The sequence below is a fragment of the Python bivittatus genome, unplaced genomic scaffold, assembly GCF_059951505.1.
Source record: "Python bivittatus isolate LINGU-HERP-01145 unplaced genomic scaffold, Pbiv_v1 ctg000480_np1212, whole genome shotgun sequence".
NCBI lineage: Eukaryota > Metazoa > Chordata > Lepidosauria > Squamata > Pythonidae > Python > Python bivittatus.
The window spans coordinates 69,835,180-69,863,084 of NW_028277075.1; the positions used below are offsets into that span (position 1 = coordinate 69,835,180).

A 27,905-nucleotide genomic window follows, 5' to 3' on the forward strand; every position below is an offset into this window, starting at 1 on the left:
ATGAAAGTTGAAAGTGATTCCGTGGTCACTCTCCGAATATTATTGTCGCTTTTCCGTGTAAATGTTAAGCTACAGTATTTATGTCGTTTTCTACCTAAGAATTGGGCACGCTGGCGCGCTCCAAACTTTTTGGACTACTACCACAGCCAGGTCTCTGGGCTTTCAGTGCAGCAGTCGGCCTGTCTTTCCTGGGAGGAGGGGAGTTTTTCGTAGAAAACAATGGGGGAATCGAGAATTTGTTGTAAGCAAGGACAACTTGGTCCAGCGTGTTTATTCAGTCTTTCGAAGTTAGCTTAATTTCATGTGAAAAGTATTTTCTTACTGCTGCTTTCCGAGTCTGAACAGATACATTAGATAGGTATGCTAATTTTCTTTTCTTTTCTGTTAAATTCTCCATTGTTTCCATTCCGTTTCAGGAGCTTGGCCGCTAACCGTGAGTGAATCTATTTTTAACTATATTTCCAAATCCACGTTATGTCCAACAAGTGCATGCTGGGAATGGTAGTTTATCGCTCCTCCAGGGTCCTCCGGATCCGGAAGTAGGTTGTCTTCGCCGGACCGTTAGGCCATGCGGCGGGGTTGTGCCTTTGAAGTGCTAGAGGGAGTGGAGGAAATTCCGTTTCCGGCCGGCGTTGGAGGTTCCCGCGCGATCCGTGGCCTGGCGTGTGATAGAGTTTAAAAAAGCTGCACCGGGCTACCGGAAGCGGAATCTTCCTCCTCGGTCTCGTGGCCCGGAAGCAGCCATAAGGATTATACCGAGGAGGTGCGCGCCATGTCCCTCATATGCTCCAGTGAGTGATCTGCTTTCTGCTTCGCTCTCGTTCTTCCTCCCGCCTGCGCGCAGCCACGGCCTCACATGGGGGAGAGGGAGGGCTCGAGAGAGGGGCTCCTCTTTTAGCAGCAGCAGCATTAGTATTTATATGACAATTTCGAATATTGATATCTCTGAGGGGTTGTAATCTTTTTATAATCTTTACAATCAGTAAGATAGTATTACGATCACTGTTGTATACTGCAGGTAGATAGGTATGACCTGAGGGGCTGACACAAAAGAAAGCCTTTTCTCTCCCACTCCAGAAGGCAGGACACCAAATAATGAATTCAAGATTCTGTTTAAATATTAGAAAACAAACCTTCCTCACAGTAGTAACAATTTGACAGGCGAACCTATTACCTACTGAGATAAAGGTGGGCTCCTCTTCACTAAATGCGTTCAAGCAGATACTGAACAGCTTTCTGTCATGGATGCTTTGAACTGGATTCTTGTGTGGACACAGAGGGTTGAATTCCATGGTCTAAATAGTCCCTTCCAATTCTGTGATTCTAAATATGTTTAATAAGCCATGGAATTCATAATCTGAAGTATGTTTTTCTTCACTTTCAACAAACATTCATTTTTGATTAGCTTTTTTAGTCTCATTTAAACTCTAGCTTTATGAATCTAATACACAGATTTTATTGGAGTAATTTTTAATGGAAACACACTTTGGGGAAAAATATCTTTTTAATAAAAATTTTGGAAGCATAGTATTTGTAGAAGTGTACTTAGCAAGACTGCATTGCTTTAAATATTCTCTTGATCGTATAGTATTCAATAATCCATTCTAGATTTTGAATTTCCATTCAGCTCGTAACTTTAGAATTTTACCATTTTATTATAAAAAGTGTGGTTCTTGGTTTCTGAAGCTACTAGGTGAAAATAAGGGTTATCTTTATGGAGTTCAGATTATTTGTAAATAATGGGGTCTGCTAGAAGCCGCAGCTAAGTTCAGTTATAATGAACTGTACAAATGCCTAGTCCACATAGAATTGGAAGTGGCTATTGAAGCCATCAAGGCTAACCACCTGCTCAGTGCAGGAATGCAAATTAAAGCATCCATAACAAATCACTACCCAGCTCCTGCTAGTACACATCCAGTGAATAAAACAATTATCTCTCTAGGTAATTAGTTCCGCTGTTCATCTGCTCAAGTAGAATCTGCCTTTCTGTAATTTAAGACCATTATTCTGGGTCCTGCATTTTAGAACGATGGGCATCAGATCTTGACCTTCTGTATTAAATCATTTCAGGTACTTGAAAAGTATTATCTTGTCCCATTCAGTCATTTTTTCCCCTCAAAGCTAAACATATCAATTCCTTCAGTTTCCCATAAACATTTCCAGTGCTCTGATTTCCTTGTTGCCCTTCTCTGTACCTGTGCCATTCACTTTGAATTTTTTGTAAGATTTGGGGTCCAGAAATGGACACAATATTAGGTCTGGCTGAATCAGAATGTAATGGAACTAATTTCAAACGACAGTCAAAACAGACTAAACTTGCATTCAGTTTTTTGGCAACTACATGATATTTGCTTGCTCATATTTAGCTTATGATTAACTAAGTTCTGATGTCTTTTTCACAAATACTGCTGTCAACCAGGTATCCCACATTCTATATCTGTTCATTTTATTTCTTTTTCTTCAGTGAAGAAATTTGCATTTGTCTCTATCACATTTCATCTCTTATTTTCTTTTTTAATTTTTTTCTCTAAATTGTTAAACTGAACGTTTATACATTTTTCTTCCAGTTATATTCTTGGTTTATTTGACTGTATTTATAATTGTATAAATTACAGATTCAGTGATGTGGACATACATTGCATTTTCATCTTAAGGCCTTAAGAAATGCCTGTGAGTCTGATTTGCATAGATAGCATATATTTCCAACAGTAGTTTTTTTAAAATGTTAAATCAACAACTTTACTTATCTTCTTTTTGGACTTGATATTCTAGTTGAATATTAACTCATTGTAACCATCTTGTGAAGGTAAATCTTGTGGAAGGTCCTGCTGTTATTTCTATATATCTTTATACCCAAAGCCAGCTGACATACAACTTGGTTTACAGGATACATTTTTTGGTAAGGGGAAAATCTGTACTGTAGCCTAAAAATAAATCTAGGAGAAGCTGCAGAAATTGAACACATAAAAATTAACTAATATTTTTAAGGTTTTCATAATCATCCCTTTTTAAAGGTTCATTGTCACATTATTGGACATAAAATAGATGTCAGTTTTTTTATTTAGATTCTTTAGCCTGAAATAAATATTAACTATTTGTTTCATTCCCAATCACTAATTTAGTTTAAAACTTCATGTCTTCCATTTAATCTCAAACTTTCCACAAAGGAGGAAATATCTACATAAAGCTCTTAGGATTTCTGGAATATATCAATTATCTAGATCCATTCTGGCCTAATTAAGGGACTTGGTTTTAGTTACCTTCATTCTTTATGTTAAAAACTGGGTTGGGGAGAATGTGTTCATACATATTCTCTTGATGACTTTCAGTACTAGTATCTGTCAGAAGAGCTTTGCTTGGATGGAAGCTGGTTACTATTTTATGATGTGTCTGGATTTGTCTCCTGTTTGGTGCCTTCAGCATAGCTTTATGGCTTTCCTCAGCATCCTGTCTTGCCCTCCATGCTATTTAACATATGCATCAAATTATTGACATCTGGAATTTGAGGAACCAGTGCCACCAATATACTGGTGACACCAAATCCTGTCTCTTCTTTCCAGTGAAATCCAAAGAATCTTGCTATTCATTGAGGTTTAATCAACACAAAACAAAGATGTTCCTGAACAGTCAAACTATAGATTGAGCATTACTCATTCAATCTATGTTAAATAGGATTATGTTGTTCTTGAAGATTCAGGTTTGCAGTTTCCATGTAATCCTGGATTCAGACCTGAATATGGATGTCTAGACTTCAGTAGTAGCCAGAAATGTATTTACATAATTGAAGTTAGTGCACAAACTACACTGTTTTTCAGAGTGTCTTGTTTGATAATAGTAACATATATTTTAATTATATCCCGCCTGCTAGTGTAATGTGCTCAACATTGGACTGCTTTGAACAATGCTTGGGAACTTCAGCTATGCTGCATTGAGATGGATTTCCCTGAGATGGATTTCCAAACATCTGATTCCCTTTTTCTAGCAGCCTTAATGGTCAAGATTCCCATCTCTCAAAGATGTTACTGTAAATGTACTGACCTTGAAACTGTGGATCATATTTTACTGCACTCTGATTTTTGCAAGAATTTTTGGCAGGACACAATCTTACTTGTTTTAAAATTGAGGCCAGAAAGATATATTTTTGAATATGTAAATTTTACTCTCAGATAAAATTTCTAAAATTTCAGTGGTGACAGCCAAATTTTTAACTATGGCTATAAAAACTATGGCTATATTAATAAATTAATAAGATTGAGTTTTTAAACGTTTTATGTAATGCTTATCAATTTATTTTATCTGTTAAACTGTTTTATCTTATGCCAAACTTTTAAATTATATCTGTACTTTGCTATTCATGTGTTTTGGCTATAATAAACATTATTTACTTGTAGTATATTATACACAACAAGTCTTTGTTTAATAGGCATTCAGAAGTCTTTAGGCATGGCTTTCTATAGGTATTTTATTTTGTCTGGTTGAAAGCTTTTTAAAATGTGTGTTCATTGCAAATTAGTTATAAAATAGCACAGTTTGTTACATTGTATTATTCATATTTTAAAGAAGAATAGTAAGTTGCTTATTAATATTATTGATAGAAGACATGTCTGTCAAGATTGATCCTGTTGTTTGTAAATTACCTAATCCAGCAAACTCTTTTCTTACCTTCACTCTTTTCTTGCAGTTTCTAATGAGGTACCAGAACATCCTTGTGTGTCTCCAGTCTCAAACCATGTTTATGAGCGAAGACTGATTGAAAAGTATATTGCAGAGAATGGGACTGATCCAGTGAACAACCAGCCACTGTCTGAAGAACAGCTGATAGATATCAAAGGTAAGGAAGAACAGAAGAATTAGAGTTTGTTGAATGCAGAATACCTGCTCTGACTAATTTCTTATGACCTTGCATAGAACTCTTGAAAATATTTGTTAGTTGATAGAAAGACGTAAAGTAATTCCAAAGTATCAGGGCCAGGTAAGTTTAAGGAGAGGATTGCTCAACAGATGCATTCAGAACAACTAGCATTTCAAAGCAAACAGCTACATGCATAAATCTTGACTGAAAAGTGTATCTGGCACTTCTCCCTAGTCAGAAGTTCCACCTATGTTTGTTTGTATTTTCTCACTTTGTACTTTGTCCATTATCTCCCATGTTGCTCTTTCCATCTGGTTTGCCTGAACATGTGTATCCATCTTTAATTACGTTGAGAGCTGTGGTCAGACTCTTATAAGACATATGTACCTTCTGCAACTTTTTTCAGGGCTCCTCGAGTTTTAAAATAGCAAGGCATGAAGTGCAGCCTCTCGGCTTTTCCTGTGTGATCCACAGTCTTCAGCCCCACACCCAGCTGATTACCTCCTCCTCTCTTCATCCTTCTCTACCTTCTTATTGTCTCCCTGCTCAGTGTCTTCCTTCTTCTGCTGCTTCCCCAACCTCCATTCAGTCCATCTGAGTGCTTGCTTTCCTTTCCTTCTGTTTATCCTCCCCCACAAAAAGCTGCACTGTTGTATTCTTCTGTAAATGGAGCTAGTTTGCTGAAAAGTGTTACTGCCATAATACGTTCGGCTGATAAAGAAAAAGTTGGAGCATGAGGGGATTTATTACTACCCAAAAAAAGGCCAAAAAACAATTAACTAAAACTAAAGCTGACAGAAGTTTCCTAGCCATGGTTTAAAGGCTTGTGAGGGTAAATATTAGAGGTTCTCTAGAATTAATGCGTGTATATATTTCATTCACAGTTGCCCACCCAATTCGGCCTAAGCCTCCTTCTGCTACTAGTATTCCAGCTATTTTGAAGGCACTACAAGATGAATGGGTAAATATATATTTTTCAATATTAGATGTCAGAGTTATGTTCTTTGAGATTATGGCACTGAAATTATCCTGTCTGTACCGTAGGTTATTCCTCCTTTGTTTCAGATGTGAAGAGCTTTCTGTCCTTTTTAGAATAGAAGCAAGTAAGGATTTGCTGGATTGGAATAGGAAAAGAATAGAAAAATCACCAGACTGGCTATTCTGGCTAAATGTCCAAGAAACTCTTCTTTTTCAGTCTGTATTTTCATACAGTAATCCAGAATTCTTACTTTATTGTGAGCAAGTCAGTGTTTAATCTTGCTTTAGTTCCGCCACTCATGTTGTCTGCAATCAGATTTTGTGCTCATAGAACAGAGGATTTCTAAAAATCAATAGCCTGGTTTCAAATATCATGAAAAACTATCCATTTTCACCTTGATTTTCCTGTTCACAGAAGTGGGAGGATCAAGGCAGAAATTAATGGGTTGCATGTCATGCTGTGTGTTCGCAGTTACTCACTAAGCCAATGTGCCTAGCTATTTTTACGTAGAAGATTAATGTACTAAATTACTTCCTTCAGGATGCTGTCATGCTGCACAGTTTCACTTTGCGCCAGCAACTTCAGACTACACGCCAGGAACTTTCTCATGCACTATATCAACATGATGCTGCCTGCCGTGTCATTGCTCGTCTTACCAAAGAGGTCACTGCTGCAAGAGAAGGTAAAGCTGAGAAGTTTTCTTTTTCTTTGATGTTGATGTCCAAGAAAATACCCCATTATGCCAATTGTGTTAAACTTGCCAAATCATCTCTTTCTTCCCAGCTTTGGCAACTCTGAAACCCCAAGCTGGCCTCATTGTTCCCCAAGCTGTACCCTCTTCACAACCTAATGCTGTGGTAAGTTCCACATAATTTCATAATTCTCTTTGTACTGTATTTTCTTTCTATGGACTAAAATGCTCTATTTGCTCTTTTTTCAGGGTGCTGGTGAACCAATGGATCTAGGAGAGTTGGCAGGAATGACCCCAGAGATTATTCAGAAAGTAAGAAATATTTTGGGCTCAGGACTTGCTACAGATAAACAGTTATAATACATCTACCTGAGCTGTTACATTTGTAGAAGTGATTGTGCCACTTCTGTAGTAGGGATGTGCAAAAAGTTTTGCTTTGAACCACTATGAGTACACAACTTTGTGAAACACCCAATTTCAGGCATGATATTGCCTGTTTTGGGGATTTTTTCTTTTTAATCCTTAAACTTACATGAAACTTCTTTCATCAAGGATAGAAGGAAACTCTCCCGGCATAGTGAAACTTGCCCTTCAGAAGGTTCTTAGCATCCAAAAACTCAATAATAGGCAATTTCCTAAGGTGATTAATTGAGGAAGTGGGTGAACCCAGTGTCCTTTTGAAGGTGCCAAACCATAGGTTAGGCAAGATAATTCCCCCCACCCCCAGCTCTCAGAGCTCTAAAACCCACCAGAGACCACTATTTTACGATCTCTGTATGGAGCAAACTTGTGGGTAATCCTAGTCCTCCATAATCCGGAGAGGAGTTCCGAGGAGCTGATCCATTCCCCCGCTCCTCTTTCCACTGCAGCCATCGGCTCTGCTCTTTGCAGAGCCGTCTTCAATCCACTATTGCTTCCCCAGAAGTCCTCCGTTTCATTCTCAAAGGATGGTTAACCATGTTTTATGCTTGAAACACAAACTTTTTGCATATCCTATTCTATACCACAGAGCCCTCTATTTTACATTAAAGCTGCAAGGTCTGATAATACTTCCTGCCTCTTGATTCACTATTATGCCAACCTTGACCCTAATTTTTCTAATACTTTTCTATCTTGCAGCTTCAAGACAAAGCCACAGTGCTGACCACAGAGCGTAAAAAGGCAAGTGCCCCTTTTTACTAAACTGGAGTGGGGAATCTGGGATGATTCTGGGAAGTGCATAGAAATTCTGTTAGTAGAAGAACCAAAAGATCCAATTCTTTGTCCTGGGTAATTTGTGTTCTTGGTGGATGAATTGTGTTTTCTTCTTTTGGCAGAGAGGGAAGACAGTGCCAGAGGAGCTGGTGAAACCAGAAGAACTTAGTAGATACCGGCAGGTGGCTTCACATGTGGTAAATATATTGAGAAGATTATCTTAAGAATCCAGAAGATTCCTAAATTTCCTTAAGAATGCTAATGAGTTTCCTCCTTGCAGCTTGATGGGAGCCCATTTAAATCAATAACCATTGTCTACATTTTAGATATTGCTGTGCTCTGGAATCATCTGAGAGAGAAATTCTTGAGGCCTTTTGCCAGCTTCAAAAATACAGAATTCTTAGTATGCTCGTGGTTCCTTTGCATTCCCAATTTAGCAGTACATCTTTACTACCAATATCCAGTGACATATTACTGTTGTTTCCTTGCTTCAATCTTGCTTCCCCTATTTCGTTATACAGGGCAATTATTTTGCCTTGTTGTTGATACTGGATTCCCTTTTTGCTTTTTCTGCTAATGTTGCAAGCCTGCAGTGGGACAACCACATATTCTTGCCAGAATAAAAACTGCTTAATTTTTAGGAGCATCAGCAAACAAATGGGCAGTGACCAAATTTGAAATATATATAAATAAATAAAAATATAGATTAAACACACACACACATATGCAGAAACACCCAGCTTTTGTAAAAGTTTCCTCCTATGTTGCCTGCTAGTCAGTGAATAAAATAAGAGAGCTTGGAATCCTAATTCCAGTACTTTGTGTTTTTAAACAGGGACTACACAGTGCCAGTATCCCTGGCATCCTTGCTCTTGACCTGTGTCCTTCTGACACCAACAAGATCCTCACAGGTATGTTAAGGCTTCTGCCTCCTTTTTTTTCCTGATTTTTTTTTTATTTTGCTCCATGCTTATATTTGAAAGGACAGTAGCTTAGAACCCATATTTCATATTCCTGGAGTCTGTTTCCATGAGGCTACAATAATAACATTACTGTAATATTACATTGATAATAAGTCTTTTAAGACTCACTGAAGGATGCTTTCTGTTAATAGATCCTCTTGCTGAGCTGTTCAGGTTTCTCAGTTTTTTTCTTGTTTGCAGGTGGGGCTGATAAAAATGTTGTTGTCTTTGACAAGAGCTCAGAACAGATCCTGGCGACTCTGAAAGGTCACACAAAGAAGGTCACCAGCGTAGTGTTCCACCCATCCCAGGTAAGGGCTCTAGATTTTCTGCAGGCTTTTTCTGTGGGAGAACCTCATGCTGATTATATTTATACCACCATAAGCAATTATATACTCTCTTTTGAGGTTCTCGCATACGTTCATTGAATGAATCAGGTTTACACTTAGTTTTACAGAATTGATATTTGGGGACATGACTTCTCTTTCCCTCCAGGAACTCGTGTTCTCAGCATCTCCAGATGCCACTATCCGGATTTGGTCAGTCCCTGGCGCTTCCTGTGTGCAAGTTGTGCGAGCCCATGAGAGTGCTGTCACAGGGCTGAGCCTTCATGCAACTGGTGATTATCTTCTGAGCTCCTCTGATGACCAGGTGAGAGTGAATCAAGAGGTATATTTTAGTCTACCTATTTATATCCTGCTTTTAAAAATATTTTTCCAATGTCTCCATTACAGATAAAATAGCAATAAAACAGTCTTAAGTCACAATTGAAAATAAAATTATAGATCAGATTTTAAAAAACAAGAATTCAACATAACAGTAAACAAATTTAGTCATGGTCTTCTGAAACCAACTGCTTATACAAAACCTCAACCTTTGCTTTTTATAGTATTGGGCTTTCTCTGACATCCAGACTGGCCGTGTTCTCACCAAGGTCACAGATGAAACTTCTGGCTGTGGTATGGATTTTGCCTTTAGAATCTAAATTTGGTATTCTGTGAGACATGCTTGAGTGAGTGCAGTTTGCAGCTGAATGTGTTAGATATATGGGAAGGAGGAAGCTGTGTAGTGATCCAATATTCTCTCAGCTGTGTGGTGATCCAATATTCTTTTCCTGCAGCTCTTACCTGTGCTCAGTTCCATCCTGATGGGCTTATTTTTGGGACAGGAACAATGGACTCCCAGATTAAGATCTGGGACTTAAAGGTAAGGATTGGCTTGTAATAGAACAGTGTAAGAAAGTCTTACTTTGCAAGCCTGATTATTAAGGATTTGCTGACACTGGCCATGAATATTCTAAAGTATCCTTATCCATTTAGAGGTTTTGAATGAGAAATGACAGCAAGGTGAACAGAGAATATACAAGAGATAGTACAGATAGTCCTCGCCTAACAACCATTCATTTAGCAACATTCAAAGTAACGACAGCACTTTAAAAAGTGACTTATGACCAGTGCCCAAAATTACAATCATCGCACCATCCCCACGCCAGCTCACACTTAAAGCAGTTGTAGTGTCCCAAGGTCACGTGATCACCATTTGCGACCTTCCCAGCTGGCTTCCGGCAAGCAAAATCAACAGGGAATCATGTGATTCACTTAACCGTGTGATTTGCTTAATGACCATGGTTACAATGACTGCATCATTTAGTGACCTAAATTCCAGTCCCAATTGTGGTCGTTAAATGAGGACTACCTGTATCTGTATCCTATGTAGAGCTTGGAGATTTAGAATAACCTAGAAGTCTACTAATATATCCTGCAAAGTAGGATTATCAAAGCAGTGCTTTAAGTTCAGCACTATATTTTATTTCAAAGGTACTTTATGTTGTAAAGCCTTGCAATGCATACTGTTTTGAACATTCCCATAATTAATTTCAATGAATTAAAATACAAACTCAGAAAGATCACTACTGACTATTTAGACTGCTGGTAAATGCTTTTGTGAATTAGTAGGTATGGTCCTGTTATATACCATTAATTAGAAAGTTCCCATGCTAATGTTATAAGAAAGTGAAACTCTGTTTGGTTTCTTCCTTCTTGGGGGAGAAGAAGAATGAGAGTAGTGTCAAATGTTCCTCTTCCCCAGAAGAGGCAGATTCACAGATGGGGATCATTTCAAACAAGCCGTACCTTTAGGAGCTATAATCACCATTCTTCTGCATCAAAAGATACTTGCAACAATTATATTTTTTACTGCTGTTTTCAGTACAAAGGTTTAAGATATAATCTAAATGGTTATGTAAATTGTTCTGGGAAAAATTTTGCTTTGAAAGGAGGCATATCAGTTTTTAAAGTAAAAACCATTTTTTTAGTTGTTGCTATGTTGTGTCAGCTAAAACACATGGAAGCACTTTGTTGATGTACTAAAGGCTTACTTTTTTCTTCTTTCAAACAGTTTTTTAATCTCTTTTGGAACCTGGTCTGTGAAGTATCTATCTTCCTAGGTATTGCTCTTAATGCTATGTTGAGCTGAACTCAAAACATCATACAGAAATATTATTGAATGGAGAATGAAGCCTAACATTTCTGTTCATGGTGAAGGCAGTGGAGACACAAGCTGCATTTCTTTGGAGGGTACTACATCGCTCTAATAGCACTAACTGACTTGCCTTCCTCAGGAACGGACTAACGTGGCAAACTTCCCTGGGCACTCTGGTCCGATTACTAGCATTGCCTTCTCTGAGAATGGCTACTACTTGGCCACTGCTGCTGATGACTCCTCAGTCAAACTCTGGGATCTTCGTAAGCTGAAGAATTTCAAGACACTGCAGCTGGATAATAACTTTGAGGTTTGCCTAGTTGCATTTTGTTTGTCCTATATTTTTGACCCCTCTTTATTTTAATATAGCCACTGAAATCTCTTCTGAGACAGTTCTTCTCTCTGCTTTTAAAGCTTTGGAATCTCTTCCCTGGGATGGGACAGAGCTTGTTGCATCAATGTGAGAGCTTGTTTTCTTTTGAATTGTATGCAGCCTCACGCTATAGACTCTAGGTGGCTTACGTTATAGTACAATACAAAAACAATCCAAGCCATAACAGTCAGTGGTTCCCATATAACCACTAGTTCAGTCATGACATAGCCTAATGTTTATTCCAGGAAGGCTCTGCAGATGAGCAGTATTTCAACTGCCTTCCTGAATATTAATAGGGAAGGCACCATCCTGACCGTGGGAGGCAAACTGTTTCAGACATAGCAGAGCCAGAGCAGAGAAGGTCATATCAAAGATCCCATTTCTCTTAAGGTGGGGATCCACAGCATGCTGTCTCTGCTTGTTTGTATTGGGTGGGCAGATTATAATCAAAGTAGGTGGTCTCAGAGATATCCCAGGCCCAAACCATATGAACATAGCATGCTTTGGTTCTAGAAGCTTATTTTCAGTGCTTCTCCTCTTTAGGTGAAGTCTCTCATCTTTGATCAGAGTGGTACCTATCTGGCCCTGGGTGGTACTGATGTCCAAGTGTTCATCTGTAAGCAGTGGACAGAAGTTCTCCACTTCACAGGTATGAGAATGTTGGCTTTCGTATCATTCTTCAGAGGCATTGTACAATACTGTGGTTTGTACTGGTGGCTAGCATCAGTACTTGGGCTGTTTCTGCTGCCTTTTGTTTCTTTGAAGAGATAAACATACAGTGAAAAATTTCTTGTCTGACTGTCCCGTCTTCTTTTTACAGAGCATAGTGGGCTGACAACAGGAGTAGCCTTTGGACACCATGCTAAGTTCCTTGCTTCCACAGGCATGGACAGAAGCCTGAAATTCTACAGTCTGTAGCTTCTGTTTCCGCGATGCGAAGGAGGTGGATCCTATTCTTTGCTGTAGTGAAAAGATATGGGGTAAACATGGGGGAGTTGGGTGGGTGGGGGTGGGGGATGGAAAATAGGGTACATTATAGCTTTTTATGTCAGTTTTCTGTAGCATGGAAAGTTGCCTCCTATACTAAATGGATTTGTTTTCCCTCTGTATTTGTTTTTCCAGCTTGATCGGTGCTGTAATTGTAACAATATTGAGTCGAAACCCATCCACTGCTGACTATATAGGGGTAGTGGCAGGGATGAGGATAAAGAAAGGGATGGGGAGATGTGCAGTTTTTTGTATGCTGCTCTCTAGTTTCATTAAAAAAGAATATTCAACTATAACTGTGGCTTTGAATGATATCTTATATTTCAAACAATTTTATGTTGTACTGCATTTTGCCAACACACACAGGGTGGTTCTGTATCTCTCATGAACATACAGTATAAGCATAACAGCATTTGAACTTTTCACAGACGAGGAGGTATCACAGTTCAGCAATTTTGATGACAAATAGCTTAAATTTGAGTATCTAGCATTCCGTTTATCAGCACATTCTGAAGGCAGAACATTCTGGTAACCATTCATTGAAATGGAATGCTTGAAATACGACCTCAAATAGGGAGCACGCATACTGCTTTGAAATGTGAAATTTGGTACTTGTGTTATTGGTATAGACAGTAGTAAGCTACGTGGGTCAGTACCCAATTTGCATAAGGCACTTTTCTGTGTCTGGATGTCAGAATGGTTTTGAGCAGCCGTTTCCTCTGGGCTTCTTACGTTCCAATTACCTTCATTTCATTTCATTTCATTTCATTTCATTTCATTCTGTTCTAAATAAACTTGTACATTTTGTTCTGTATAAATATGTTTTAAACAGCATTTGGTTATATTGATGTAAAACAGAGGCCATGAAGTAGTTCACCACATTTTAACCTAGCATTTTAGATTAATCCAGCCTGTGTGGTTAGTTTATGGATCATTGCATTAACCCAGAAGATTGAAATAACTGAGCAAACTGGTTAAATTAACCCTGGCAAGTGTGTTATGTTAGCACAGCCACAGCATAGTGTTTTCTTCAAGTAAAAAATACTCTCATGATTCTTCTGGGAACTTACACAAAGGAATTGCCACAGGACATTAAAACGCCCAGTGCATTTTAGTTACCAATGCCAGAGACAGCCATCTTCGTCTATAAGCTTGTCATCGCATTTATTCATAAAGTCTAAACGGAAGACTTTTTACAACTTCTGCATTGAAAACTTGGAACTACAAGGGCTGCATCTTTACCTGTACCATACTCTTGGAGTATGAACTGGAAAAGAAGTGTTTTCACAACTATCACAACTTGCTAGTGAGGTTGCATATTCCTGGAGATAGCCACTATGAAAAGGTAATTCAAAGACCCTGAACAGTGACTGCAAGACAGTAGCTAAGACTGAACAGATCAAAACAAGAGCACATCAACTTCTCCAGAAATTTTTTTTAAAAGCTTGATTATTTAAATCTCAAGAAAGCAGCCTAAGTCATTTCAAAAATGTTACACATTTATAAGGCCATTAGAAGGGGCTGCATTCTCATCACCTGCCTCTTTACCAGCAAGCAGATACTATCCTCGTGCAGTGTTGATAATGTGACAGGGGGACTCTTTCCTGGCCAACAAAGAATGTTTCTTTTCTGCCACACAGTCCCAGGAAAAGATACGTCTGCATTAAGAAGTTGCCAACAGATATTACATGAGCAACCCTATGCTTTCTAAAGCATTGCACAGTTCTATTAACTGCAATCTTATCTACAATGCTTCGCTTTGCGAGCAGGGAGAATTCTATTCATACAACATCCATTTTAATATCAAGCTGTTTTGTTGCAGACAGCTGTACAAAAGATATTTGTACCTAGAACTTGTATTACTCCATTGTTAAGTGGGGATTGGGGCTAACCAGATGACTAATCTCTTTCATTAATGACCTCCTGGTATCTTGTCCCATCTCAAGACTCTTTTCAAACCTGTTTTTTGAAAAACCTTCAGTATCATCCTTAGGTCTCCACTCACTAGAAAGGGAGATGCCAGTCATCAGCAACTATAAATGGGTACTTTCCTCAATTTATCCATAGCTTTACCTTCCTCGTCTCCACCATGAAGTCCTTTGCGCAGACTAATTAGTATCATATGGAATACAATTTATAGCAGTAGCATTTGTATAAAGTTCCATGCTGAGTTGGTCCAGTTTTTCTCTAGGACTCAAGCAGGCAATAAAACCTGCCAATGTTTCTGGTTTAGAAGGGCTGAAAGAGCACAAACTTCATTATTTATTATACTGAAAAGTTTGCCATAAGACAGGATGAAAGCACAAATATTGCACATTTTATAGGACTGATTTGATGCTTCTTGACTACAGCTTCATTGATGTAATGCTAATGGACATTGACAATGAACAGAAAGCAAAACTTTAAGCTCTTCAAGATGTGGTTTTCTTTTGAGCTGGGAAAAAGGAAGCTACCTATATCGATTATCACCAGGAAAAAAAAAATGATAAAAATACCTCTGACCATTCTGACAACATCTTGTACATCAGAAAGTGCATTCTCATGCCTCCATAGAATAAAGATCTTTTTATGGTCAAGCATGGAGCAAGCCAGACTCATTCTCAGGTCTCTTCTGCACAGTCACGAATGCTAAATCAGTCTCACGAGAGATTGATTTCAGAGTCATAGCCAACACGTTCATCCTGTTCAACAAAGCATTTTGGTGTGTGTGGAACATCTTAGGTTTCATTCAGGTGCTGTGTCCCCCACTTCTCTATACAGCACTAAAGTGATGAAATTCCATTTCTATTGTTTTGCATTTTCACCCACTATCAGATTTGGTTTTTTGGTTTTTTGGGGCACATTATTTGACTGCAGCCAGCCCACCCATTCACCTAACATTAGAAATTGAGAAAATTATTGCCCATGGAACAGGCCAAATAATCAGTCCTGCAATGCCGGATCTTTAGAGTGGGATAGTGAATATCTCAAGTGTGAAACTGACACCTAAATTTAGTACAACTTAATTTTGTTAAAGAAAGACTTATTTATTGGTAATATATCCTACTGATACACACTTTAACTCATTCAGCAAAAGAGGTCTTATCTTAGGATTCCTTCAGAGGCACTGCCTTACTTTGCTTAATAGCCGGACCGGTCCTGAAGGAAAGGACTTTTCATACATACATTTGATATCTCCAGCTTATCAAATAACAAGGTTTGAGAGGGGTAGACAAAAGAGGTAAACAAAAGACACTTGCATCTTGGCATTAGACAATGGATCTTGTTGAGAAAACAGCTATTATGACTTGCTGTGCTCACACAGCATGTCAAACTCTGTGGCAAAACTGAAAAAAGTAAATTTTCACAATGATCATACTGTTCAGGGGACACAGCAACAAGGAACAACAATGTATATCTGTACACACCTATAGGCCCTGCCTCATGGCTACGCTATGTAATTTTTCTTTCCTTCATTTTCTTACAGTAAACCAAACCCAGGTTAGCTATTTTTCTCAAAAGCCAACAGCACTCTTCATTTATATGCAAATTAAACAAACGGCTGTTCAGCAATTTTGCTCTTCAGGAGATGCTCAGAATAGTTGAGGGATCATGCCAAAAGTGCAAGATTTTTGTTGTTTTTAAAAGGATATTAGGCTGGGTTACATCTTTAATATTTTTTGTTTCTGTGACAGGAAACCAAAATGTAATCGTATAGACAAAGGGGGCTTCCAAGAATAGAAGCCCATCTCTGCTGTTTAGCTATGAATACAGTATGTAGAACTGAAGTAAGTTCCAAAAAAATGTAAGGATCACCGTGTAATATTCATGGTAGAAAAGATAGGGCAAAATCTGTGGTTTGCCACTAACTTCTGGTGATGCAGTTGGGAAGGTGTTTGGAAAGACATAAAAATGGGAGAGTTGGAAAATGTGGGGAAGCAGTAGTTGTTTTACTACCTGGCCATTTTTCCCTAATAGATGCTGCTCCCATCTTCCCATTATTGCATTTATGCACATGGTCTCAGGGGCATGTTTCCTAACCTGCAACTCATATAATAACTCACATGAGTTATAACCAGCAATAACTCATTCTGACTTTATTTGGACTTTTTCAGAAACCAGCTAATAGAAAAGTTTTCTAGAATCTGTCTTGTGTTCTTGACGCTTTTAGTTTCATTCCTCCTTTTGAAGTAAAATTGAGGCACCAGCAATAAGTTTAGAGAGCATCACACAGGAATCTGTATTATTATCAGAGATTGTCTCTTTGTACATACAGTACAAGTATAGGGGCACAGTTTCCAACAGAAGATTTATACGATAAAATAGAGGAGCAAAGCAGAAATTGTGACATCAGAAATGGGTTTTTTGCATTCATAACTGTAGCAATGTGGAGATGTGTAACACCTCTGGAAGTAATCACTTCTGTTGTGGGGAGATGGGCGGGGACAAATCAAATAAATAATAATAATAATAATAATAATAATAATCACTTAATGGCAGATTTTCTATCTAGTCAATGAAGAACTGGAATATCAAGAGATCTTTTATAAGCCACTGGGTATAGCTTTATTTATACATTTTCTGTCTAACAAAATTAGAGCTTTGCCATCCTGCTTTTTTTCTTCCAGAGCACTAGCACGGCAACTAATAGGATAATCCCAATGATAGGTAGTACCACCATGAGCACCAGAGTCAGATCTTCGCTGGAGATCATGTCTATGGATGAGAGAAGACAGTTTATAACTCCCGCATTGCCATCTCATGAAGCAGCCACCACTTGACCAAGTTATTGAAAAATGTTTTTCTTGCTGTATTATGATTATTCTGTAGGGGCCACAGCAGTAGTAGGCACTGCATAAAATAGGCCACATAATGATGTCCACATTTCTTATGGAAGCTCTCCTACTAAATCTTCATATAACATATTCCATGATAGACTATACAGTGGTTTGAGGTCCCAGTTATTAGCAAATTCTACCAGCATTACCCCAGCTTGGGTTAAAAAGAATGAGGAGAAAGGGGATGTTCATAGCTTGCATTTCTCTTGTGATAATAACCTAACAGCTTCATGACAGTTTTCAGGACTGTCACTACATTTTGGAGTATTAAGGGCAATAATTGTCAGTTGATGACCATTTACCAATCCATTTATAAATATTCTTATTTAAGTGGCCATTCATATCAAGCATTCACTTTACCAAAAAATGTGGTGACCCAAGATTAGTGCTTTAAGGAAAATATCAAGTATATTAAATATACCATTTTAATTCCTGGCCACTCATTGGCTCCTCATTACTGCAGCTACTTACCACTCTCCCACTTGACTTGTTTCTCATGAATACTCTCTTGAAAAATTACAGCTCCATAAGTGCTTACTAAGTCAAAGGATTCTGTCTCATTCTCCTTCTTCAAAAACCGACGGTCTCCTAAGAGACAGGAGTAAGATACATGCAAATGATAAATTCCCAGCAGGGTCCAATGTCTAACTACATTTAACTACAAAAGGGGAAAGTTCTAAAAAAAAAAAATAGGGGATTGGTGAAGAAAAAAGCCTGAAAGGAAAAGTCCAAAGGACCAAATTTTAATTTGATTTTAATGGGGTTATTGTTCTATTGAGATCTGTATTTGCTTATTGGGGTTTGCGTGTGTGTATCTGTGGTTGTTTCAATTATGTGAGCCACCCAGAGTCATGAATGTGAGATAGGCACTCCACAAATTGAATAAAATAAATACATAAATAAAAATCTCTTCACAGTAGTTGGAAGTTATATAAAACCATAATAATTGAAAATCAATGTTTTAAAGAGTTTGAGAGATTGTGTTCTGAATACGATTTACCTACAACATCCACTTGGCAATATATCAATTGAAACGTACAGGTGAAACTCGAAAAATTAGAATATCGTGCAAATGTTCATTTATGTCAGTATGGCAACTCAAAAGGTGAAACCAATATATGAGATAGACGCATTACATGCAAAGCGAGATATGTCAAGCCTTACTTTGGTATAATTGGGATGATTATGGCGTAGAGCTTATGAAAACCCCAAATTCACAATCTCAGAAAATTAGAATATTACATGACATCAACAACACAAGGATTGGAAATAGAACAATATCAGACCTCTGCAAAGTATAAGCATGCATATGTACTCAGTACTTGGTTTGGGCCCCTTTTGCAGCAATGACTGCCGCAATGCGGCATGGCATGGATGCTATCAGCCTGTGGCACTGCTGAGGTGTTATGGAAGACCAGGATGCTTCAATAGCGGCCTTCAGCTCCGCTGCATTGTTCAGTCTCATGTCCCTCATCTTTCTCCTGGCAATGCCCCATAGATTCTCTATGGGGTTCAGGTCAGGCGAGTTTGCTGGCCAATCAAGCACAGTAATCCCATGGTCATTGAACCAGGTTTTGGTACTTTTGGCAGTGTGGGCAGGTGCCAAGTCCTGCTGGAAAATGAAGTCAGCATCCCCATAAAGCTCGTCTGCGGAAGGAAGCATGAAGTGCTCCAAAACCTCCTGGTAGACGGCTGCGTTGACCCTGGACTTAATGAAGCACAGTGGACCAACACCAGATGATGACATGGCTCCCCAAATCAACACAGACTCTGGAAACTTCACACTGGACTTCAAGCATCGTGCATTGTGTGCCTCTCCATTCTTCCTCCAGACTCTGGGGCCTTGGTTCCCAAATGAGATGCAAAAGTTGCTCTCATCAGAAAAGAGGACTTTGGACCACTGGGCAACAGACCAGTTCTTTTTTTTCTGTAGCCCAGGTAAGACGCTTCTGACGTTGTTTGTTGTTCAGGAGCGGCTTGACAAGAGGAATACGACATTTGAAGCCCATGTCCAGGATCCGTCTGTGTGTGGTGGCTCTTGATGCACTAACTCCAGCCTCAGTCCACTCCTTGTGAAAGTCCCCAACACTTTTGAATGGCCTTTTCCTGACAATCCTCTCCAGGCTGTGGTCATCCCTGCTGCTTGTGCACCTTTTTCTTCCACACTTTTCCCTTCCACATAACCTTCTATTGCTGTGCTTTGATACAGCACTTTGGGAACATCCAACTTCTTTTGCAATTACCTTTTGGGGCTTTCCCTCCTTATGGAGGGTGTCAATGATGGTTTTCTGCACAACTGTCAGGTCAGCAGTCCTTCCCATGCTTGTGATTCCTACTGAACCAGCCTGAGAGACCATTTAAAGGCTCAGGAACCCTTTGTAGGTGTTATGGATTCATTAGCTGATTAGAGTGGGACATTTTGAGCCTAGAATATTGAACCTTTTCACACTATTCTAATTTTCTGAGATTGTGAATTTGGGGTTTTCATAAGCTCTACGCCATAATCATCCCAATTATACCAAAGTAAGGCTTGACATATCTCGCTTTGCATGTAATGCGTCTATCTCATATATTGGTTTCACCTTTTTGAGTTGCCATACTGACATAAATGAACATTTGCACGATATTCTAATTTTTCGAGTTTCACCTGTATACTGATGAAACAGGATGGCTCAGGTACTTTTGCAGCCTCAGAAGTTCCTAGAATCTTAGGATTCTTAAGGGACACAGCACTTGAAGTGAAACCAATAATTTTATATGGAATTAAAAACAGAATATTATTATTAGTTAAATGAGACATTAAATTATATTCCTAATATATGGAATTGGTCACTTTATGAAGAACTTTGGCTCTAATGAGCCTGGGGCTCAACAAAGAAAATAATCCTATGTAAACTGAAAGGAGTAGACTAAAGAGTGGGTTCCAGATATGAGTTTGTGGTCTATTTTTAAAAAATATATTCTAAAAATGAAAAGGTAAACATCATGTTTCTATAGGCTGTAGATTTAACAACAAACATAAGGTCTGAATTAATCCCATATTGATACAAATGGATAGTTTATAATTTTTAATTCATTTTTTTTCACATTTGTTATGCTTCTTTTAATCACAATAGTGTGGGGAGGATTTTTTTTACAGTGGTGTTCTTTCTACACTGTACATATGTACAGTGTACATATTCGTTCTACCACTGTACATATATTTTTGGTATGGTAGTTGTATTTTACTATATAATACAATAAATAAATAAACAGCCCAGGAAGAGTCCAGCATAACTTTCTAGTAGTGTCAAGAAATTGTACATGTAACAGAAGCTTCCTTCAGGAAATGGAAAACCTGACTTCATGACAACAAAAAGAAGGGCAAACTCTTGCAGAAAAAGTATAAGGTGGCAATAAGGAATTTTTAAAAATGAGGAACTTATGGCATAACATATACAAGGAAACTAAAGGAACTTCTTAAATATATTCAGAACAAAAAAAAAGGCCAAAGCAGCAGTTGGGCTGTTAGACAAAGGAATGAAAGGGATCCCCAAGGATTACGGAGACTGCAGAGAAAGTGAATTCCTTCTCTGCAGCTTTCTTTACCATAAAAATATATGACAGATTGAGCCTGTATTGCCTTTCTCTGAAATAACTAAAGCAACAAATTAAGATAAAGATATTCCAGGATATTTTGAGAGACTACACCGTAGAAAATCATCAGGTCCTGATAATATCCACTGAGAGTTCTTAGCCCAAATGTGAAATTGCTACCATGTTAACAAACTTGCCACTCAAATCAGTCTCAGGAGATTGGAAGCTAACCAATGTGGCATTAATTTTTAAATTAAATCCAATGGAGATCCAGCAAATTATAAGCCAGTAAGTTTAATGTCAGGCAAACTGGTAGAAACACTATTCAACAAAAAAAGTAACAAGGCACACAGAGGAATAAGCCTCACTGAAGGAAAATTGACATAGAACCTACAATGTTAAATATCGCTTTACCAACCTTTGAGGGTTTGTTTGTTTGTTTGTTTGTTTTAGAATAACCTCCAAGTGAATGAAGATAACCTTGCTTATGCTCAATATTTGGATTTTTTAAAGGCCTTTGGCAAAACTCTTAATTAAAATACAACTTAGTGGCAAAGGCTCTGTTCTTTTACAGATTGCTAACAGGCAAAAAGAAAAAAGAAAAAAAAAGGAAGAACTAATTAGCAACTTGCTGAATGGAGAGAAACAAGTGGCGTTCCTCAAGAACCTGTTTCAGGACCAGTGCTTTTTAACTTAAAATGCACAGAATCAGTGTTGGAAGGGTCCTTAAAAGTTACCTAGTCCATTGAGTTCTTGTTCAATGGAGGAACTGCTAAAACATTTTGGACAGATGGCTATATAGCCTCTGTTTGAAAACCTCCAGTAAAGGACAATATACCACATCATGAGGAAACATATTCCACTGGTTCCGAATCATCATTACCATCAAGAAATTCCTCCTAATATCTAATCACCTGAATCTATGTGCCTCTGGTTCTTGTACTGCCCTCTGCCTCTAGGGTGACAGAGAATAAGTCCATTCCCTCCACTATATGACTACTTTTGGTAGATCTGAAGACTGCTACCTTACCCCCCCCCCCAGTCTTCTCTTCTGCAAGCAAAACACACCTACCTCCTTTAACTATTCCTCATAAGGCTGGGTTTTTTTTCAGTCCCCTTACCATCTTGATAGTCATCCTCTGAACTTGTTCCAATGCGTCAATGTCTATTTTAGACTGCAGTGTCCAGAACTGGACACAGTATTCTAAGTGGGCCTGACCAAGGCAGAGTAGAATGGGACAATTGTTTCTCATGATCTGGACTCTATCTTCCTTGCTCATACAAAATTCTGACTTTATGGGTAAACAGTGAGCTAGTTAGGTCTATGAGTGATACTAAACCATTGAAAATGGTTACAAAACCCCCTTCTTTAAACTGGATCATGTTTGATTTCTTGATGCAATTCTTTAGTGCCAAGCCTTTTACTCACTATTTCCAGGTTATGCATTCCAAGATATATTTATGTTAACTATTTTACATATCATGTGTCTCATGAACACCTGTGTAGTTTGAGAAAAGTCCTTTAAAACTGTGGTAGAGAAGCCATTTTAACTTACTTGAAGCCACTGGTATTTGACATGCAACCCTGCAGGAATCAACATGGGATGGATGGCAAACAGATACGCTGCAGAAGAGATACACCTAGAAAAGATATAGCATGAACCTGTTAACAGAGGAGTAGACCAGCCTCAATCTTGCCAGGTCTGTTTTTATTAGAAAGTACTGCAGAGATAATTTCAACTGACACAAGATTATGACTTCCACTAAGGTATACAGTATTTCCCAGAGTGTACTCATTAATACCTTGCTAAACAGACCCAACTTCAGCCTTCTTTATGTATCCAAATTAGCAAGCAATGAGCAGTGCCCTAACAGTTAAGGTATTACATATTTTGTCCATTTCTCTTTAGATATAATATGCACAGCTTTCATAAACAGATTAGATACATATAGTCAGGAAACAAGATTTCTTAAAGAGATTTGTAACAAAGGATGACTGCAACTAAATATACTTGTCTCACCCCAGAATTCCCACTAAAAATCCATGTTAGTGCCCTCCAGAGTCTTGTTTTGGACCTGCTCCTTAGCAACATGTGTGATCTATATTAGTATTAAAAGCCTGGCCACATCATTTTCTTAGAAAAGTAGTTCCTAGATTTTTTCCTTTCCATTCAATAGCACACTGTACACATTGTTCCCCACTCCCTTAGAAGGTAATTTCATTGGAAAAGCTGAATACAGTAAGAATTATTTTGCTTATATTCTTACCAAACCATCTAGCACCATTTGAGGGGCAGAATCCACAAATGTGAATGTGTAAATGATGAAACGCTGGTAGTGGTTAGGAAAGGGAAACCCTGATGTAGCAGGCCCCATGGGTACCAGCTGGGTCCTGTAGTTGTCTCCTTCAAATGGGCACCTGGGAACAAGAGGCATTAGAAAGGCTGTCAAGACCTGGCTCTTATTCTAAGCCTTGGGGTCATGATGCATTGAAGCCCCAAGTGAATGATGGTGTCATTTCTGTTTGGATCTCTATCTTACGATTTCATTATTATGTATTGGTTTATGTATTGTGGTTTTGTAATCTTTGTGTTCAGTTTTGTTGAATTTTCTGTAAGCCATCCAAAGTCACTTTAGTAAGTTGGGTGGCTATGTAACTGTTTTAAATAAGATAAATAAAGCATTGCCATTGGAGAAGAGAATGAAACCACACAGTGCTATAAGAATTAATATTTTTCTTTTTTTATTTACTCACCCATCTTCTAGGATTGGCCACTGTAATTGCTCAAGGGGATTTGAACTTGGGGTAGCCCAGCACTCATGCAGAACCAGAACTAGGGATGGGTCCATTCTCTGCAGGATGCGAATCTCTACATGCACAGGCTCTCTCAGGATCTTCAGAATAGGATACTCTGAGTAGTATGAGGTATAACTCGAATCTGGGGACAAGATGCAAAATATGGCTGTATGGTTTTTCAGGGTGAGGAGATGCACAGCAGTCTTGCTATCAGACATTAAGGCACATGTACCTGTGGCAATACGCAGCTCAAGCCGGAGAGGTCCCACTTGGAAAATTGGAGCTGGGCTGGGAGGTAAGACGACTTCAACTTGAAGTGGCAGGAAATCAGTAGCATTGTAGATACAACGAGCATGAAGCCTACATATACAAGACAGAAGAGGCTTTCCTGTAATCATTTGCTTTGACTAGAATGTTCAAAATTAATCTTAGCTTTAGTAGATATCTATCCTTTTTTGAATAACCAAAGCTTCTATAACTTAACAAACCCCTGTTATGACATGATCTTTTATGGCAGTCTAAGTGAATGTGTCAAGCCACACATAATCTTAGATACTTTGAAAAGAAGAGCTATAAAAGATGAGCATTAGTTTGCAAAATTATGAACCTTAAAACCAGTCTGCAACCAATCTATGCCAAAAGTAGGGTACCTTATATAATTGGACTTCCATTCCCATTATACTCAGCTAACATGGTCAATAGTCTAGAAAAATAGCTACATAAGTCAAAAGCTAAAGACGACCAAAATCTAATCTGTAGAAAAAAATAATTTAGAAGACTAACAATATTCATCTCAAAACTACCATCTCATCAGTACATGGAGAGCTCAACATACATGAAGGTGCTATCTCGTGTAATAGAGCCATCTGGGCCACTTAGGATGTCAATGCCAGAAATGAGCTGGTTTTCATATATCAATCTGCCACCAGTCACCTAGAAGGACAACATACACATTCATTTTTATATGGTCTAGTAATTATACCAAAGATCCAGATAAATTAGCACTTGCCTAGACTACGACCTCACCTGGACTGTTGTACCACACTCTGTGAGACGGAAGCGGAAGACCAGGAAAGACTCAGTTTTCCTGACTGGACTGCAACCTGCTTGGGCATAGGAGAGTCTGACACTCTCCAAGATGATTGGATAGTCCAACATATCCCTGGAGACTACCAAGATGAAGTAGCCATCTCGAAGACACTGAACAGTGACTGCAAGGCACAAAGTGCAGGGGTTATAAGATGAACAGATCAAGAACTCTTAGTACACGTTTTATTTCAGGAAAAGGCAGAACTGATCATTCTCTCATCCAGTCTCATCAGACTGGGAGCAGAAAACTCATTGCTCAGCTGCCATTCTCACAGCAGCTTTGAAGCTTCTCAACTCGAATTAAGAATAATGTGTATATAGAATAAGCTTCACCAATATGTAATCAGTAGAGGACCAAGTGAATAATTTCTAGAGTTACTGACCACGCTGGTTGAGAATTTGGAGAGTTGTTGTCCCAACACATCTGGAGGGACCAAGTCAAAGAAAGCTAACTCAAGCCTTCATGCCAGAAATAGTTCAAGCCTAGTTCAAGCCTTCCATGCTAGCAATCACTCAGTTGCAGTTAAGTTACACATGCAAACATTGTAAAGCAAGTTTCAATGTCTGTTTACAACTATGTGTTTCAGTTTTACAACCAATGAATAGAATGATGATGACATGCCATCAAGTCAGTATCAGCTCTTAGCAATCATACAAGTTTTTCTCCATGATGATCTGTCCCTAACCTTCAGATCTTCCAATGGTGCACCTATCACAACAACTGAGTCCATCTACCTTGTTGCTAGTTATCCTATTCTTTTTCCTTCCCCCTTTCCCACCATTAGAGCCTTTTCCAGAGAGCTAGACCTTCATATAATGTGCCTGAAGGAGGATAATTTGAGTCTGGTCATTTCTGCCTTGAGAGAGAACTCTGAGTTGATTTGTTCAATGATCCATTTGTTTGTTTTCTTGGCCGTCCATGGTATTCTCAGGAATCTTCTCCAACCCCAAAGTTCAAAATTCAAAATGATCCTGCTTCTTCAAAGTCCTTTTGCTTCCATAGAGTGTCACAAGGACTACCATTGCTTGCACTATCCAACCTTTGTATGTATAGACACATCACAGCATTTGAATACTTTTTCCAAGGCCTTTATGGCTGCTCTTCTGAGTGCTTATCTTTCCTGACTGCTTGTTCCTTTACTGTTGATAGTTGTTTTTTGTACCTGTTGTCATTAGTCTGGTCTTCTTTATATTTAACCTAAGTCCCATTTCTTCACTGTGCTCCTTGACTTTTATTACTAGAGCTTGCAGATCCTTTGCATTTTCAGCTATCAGAGTAGTGTCATCAGCATGGTGCAGGTTATAGATGTTTCCTCCTCCATTTTTAAAACTCTGCTCATCTTCCAGTCCTGCTTCTCTTTATATTCAGCATATAGGTTGAAAAAAACAAGGGAGAGTATAAACCCTTGTCTCACTCCTTTGCTAACCTAGAGCCAGTCTCTTTCGCCATGTTCTGCCCATACTGTGGCTTCCTGACTTGTATATAGGTTTTGCACAACAATGAAATGTTTCTGGGATTCCCATCTTTCTAAGGTGATTAAATAAACCACATATTGACTTTTTTTGGTATCCTTTGGCTTTCTCAATTATCAGCAATAAATAGGAATGGTGGTAATAGCATAAATATTAGCCAGTAAGTATCTCCATGGCTAGCTTTAAATTAGTTTAAACTGATTCACTCTGAAAAATTTGCAGAACTTTTTGAGACTCTCCTAAGGGCCATATAACACATTAGTACTGAATATAGTAAGATTATTTAAGCCAACCCTACTACCTTAAGAACCTTGCCGACAAAGATCCGCATAGTCAAAGCTATGGTTTTTCCAGTAGCAATGTATGGCTGTGAGAGCTGGACCATAAAGAAAGCTGAGCGCCGAAGAATTGATACCTTTGAACTGTGGTGCTGGAGAAGACTCTTAAGAGTCCCCTGGACTGCTAGGAGGTCAAACCAGTCAATCTTAAAGGAAATCAACCCTGATTGCTCATTGGAAGGATCGATAATGAAGCTCAAGCTCAGATACTTTGGTCACCTAATGCAAAGAGAGGATTCTTTGGAGAAGACCCTGATGCTGGGAAAGATTGAAGGCAAAAGGAGAAGAGAACGGCAGAGGATGAGATGGTTAGATAGCATCACTGAAGCAATGAGCATAAAACTGAGCAAACTCAGGGAGGCAGTGAAGGACAGGAAGGCCTGGCATGATATGGTTCATGGGGTCACAAAGAGTCGGACACGACTTAACGACTGTACAACTACCTTAAGAACCTGTAGTGATATGCAATACTACATCTAAACAGCATTTTAAACCACAGCTAATTTTGTATTCTGAAGTAGGTGAGGCAGGTAACTAGCATGGGAAATGTTACCCTCCTCTCACCTTCTCCCCCTCCCGCCAATTTATTACTATGGGTCATGATATTGCTGCTATAGTTTACTGTATCAGGATGCATTCTATAATCACCATTTTGGATTTACTATATACAGTACATTGATCCAGCTGGGCTTTGAATCATTTCACTGCCATTCCATCTCTAAATGATTTGCAGAATTAGGTATACTAAATGATATGGAATGTTAAGCTATAATATTGGGGAAGCAAAATATCAAGCACAGAACTGGATAAATTAGCCACAAAGCGAGCCAACTACAATGTTTGTTCAAATCCTTAACAATATGGAAAAAGCTTAAAACTGAAACTTATATAAGGCCAGGCTAGGACTATTGCATATACATCCCATCTTTATGAAAATGTTCTTGATAAAATGCTGTGAATAATGTGAATAGGGAATAAACTGCCTCAGCAAATAAACTAGAGTGTTCTTCATTTATTGGCTGAGAGCAAGCAAGATATTTTATTTTTCGAAGCGCAGCAGTGGTTGGATTCCAGGCTCAGCTGCAAGACATTGGAGTATTTTTATTCTTTACCTGTGTTGCCATAGTAGCAGGGAGTCACATGATCCCTAGCATCATAACAACATCCGGTCTGATGACAAGCTGTTGGTCCTTGTACATTTGCGCAGGGTATTCTCCCAGAAGAAACCTGGCATTGCTGCTGAGTTAGAGGCCGACCTGGGTAGGCAAGAGAAACTGCATTGTTTAGAAAACAGCA

At 38.6% G+C, this 27,905-nt stretch overlaps 2 protein-coding genes across 2 annotated transcripts; one reads left to right on the forward strand and one right to left on the reverse strand.

Annotated features, from left to right (window-relative positions):
- The first annotated feature begins 597 nt into the window (after nucleotides 1-597).
- Nucleotides 598-12,815, forward strand: PRPF19 (pre-mRNA processing factor 19). Its single transcript, XM_007431408.3, has 16 exons — nucleotides 598-791; nucleotides 4,682-4,831; nucleotides 5,737-5,813; nucleotides 6,372-6,513; nucleotides 6,615-6,688; nucleotides 6,772-6,834; nucleotides 7,642-7,683; nucleotides 7,839-7,913; nucleotides 8,552-8,627; nucleotides 8,880-8,989; nucleotides 9,174-9,329; nucleotides 9,568-9,637; nucleotides 9,799-9,884; nucleotides 11,299-11,469; nucleotides 12,076-12,181; nucleotides 12,353-12,815. Exons 1-16 carry the CDS (start codon nucleotides 773-775, stop codon nucleotides 12,448-12,450), a joined length of 1,515 nt encoding a protein of 504 aa, XP_007431470.1. The 5' UTR covers nucleotides 598-772; the 3' UTR covers nucleotides 12,451-12,815.
- Nucleotides 12,816-16,975: 4,160 nt separating this feature from the next.
- On the reverse strand, nucleotides 16,976-27,863 carry ZP1 (zona pellucida glycoprotein 1). Its single transcript, XM_088145144.1, has 9 exons — nucleotides 27,722-27,863; nucleotides 24,736-24,920; nucleotides 24,545-24,642; nucleotides 23,942-24,069; nucleotides 23,668-23,851; nucleotides 23,181-23,331; nucleotides 22,469-22,553; nucleotides 17,808-17,924; nucleotides 16,976-17,214 (listed from the first exon to the last, which is right to left on the reverse strand). The coding sequence occupies exons 2-9, from the start codon at nucleotides 24,865-24,867 to the stop codon at nucleotides 17,093-17,095; spliced, it is 1,017 nt and encodes a 338-aa protein (XP_088001270.1). The 5' UTR covers nucleotides 24,868-24,920; nucleotides 27,722-27,863; the 3' UTR covers nucleotides 16,976-17,092.
- Nucleotides 27,864-27,905: the final 42 nt, after the last annotated feature.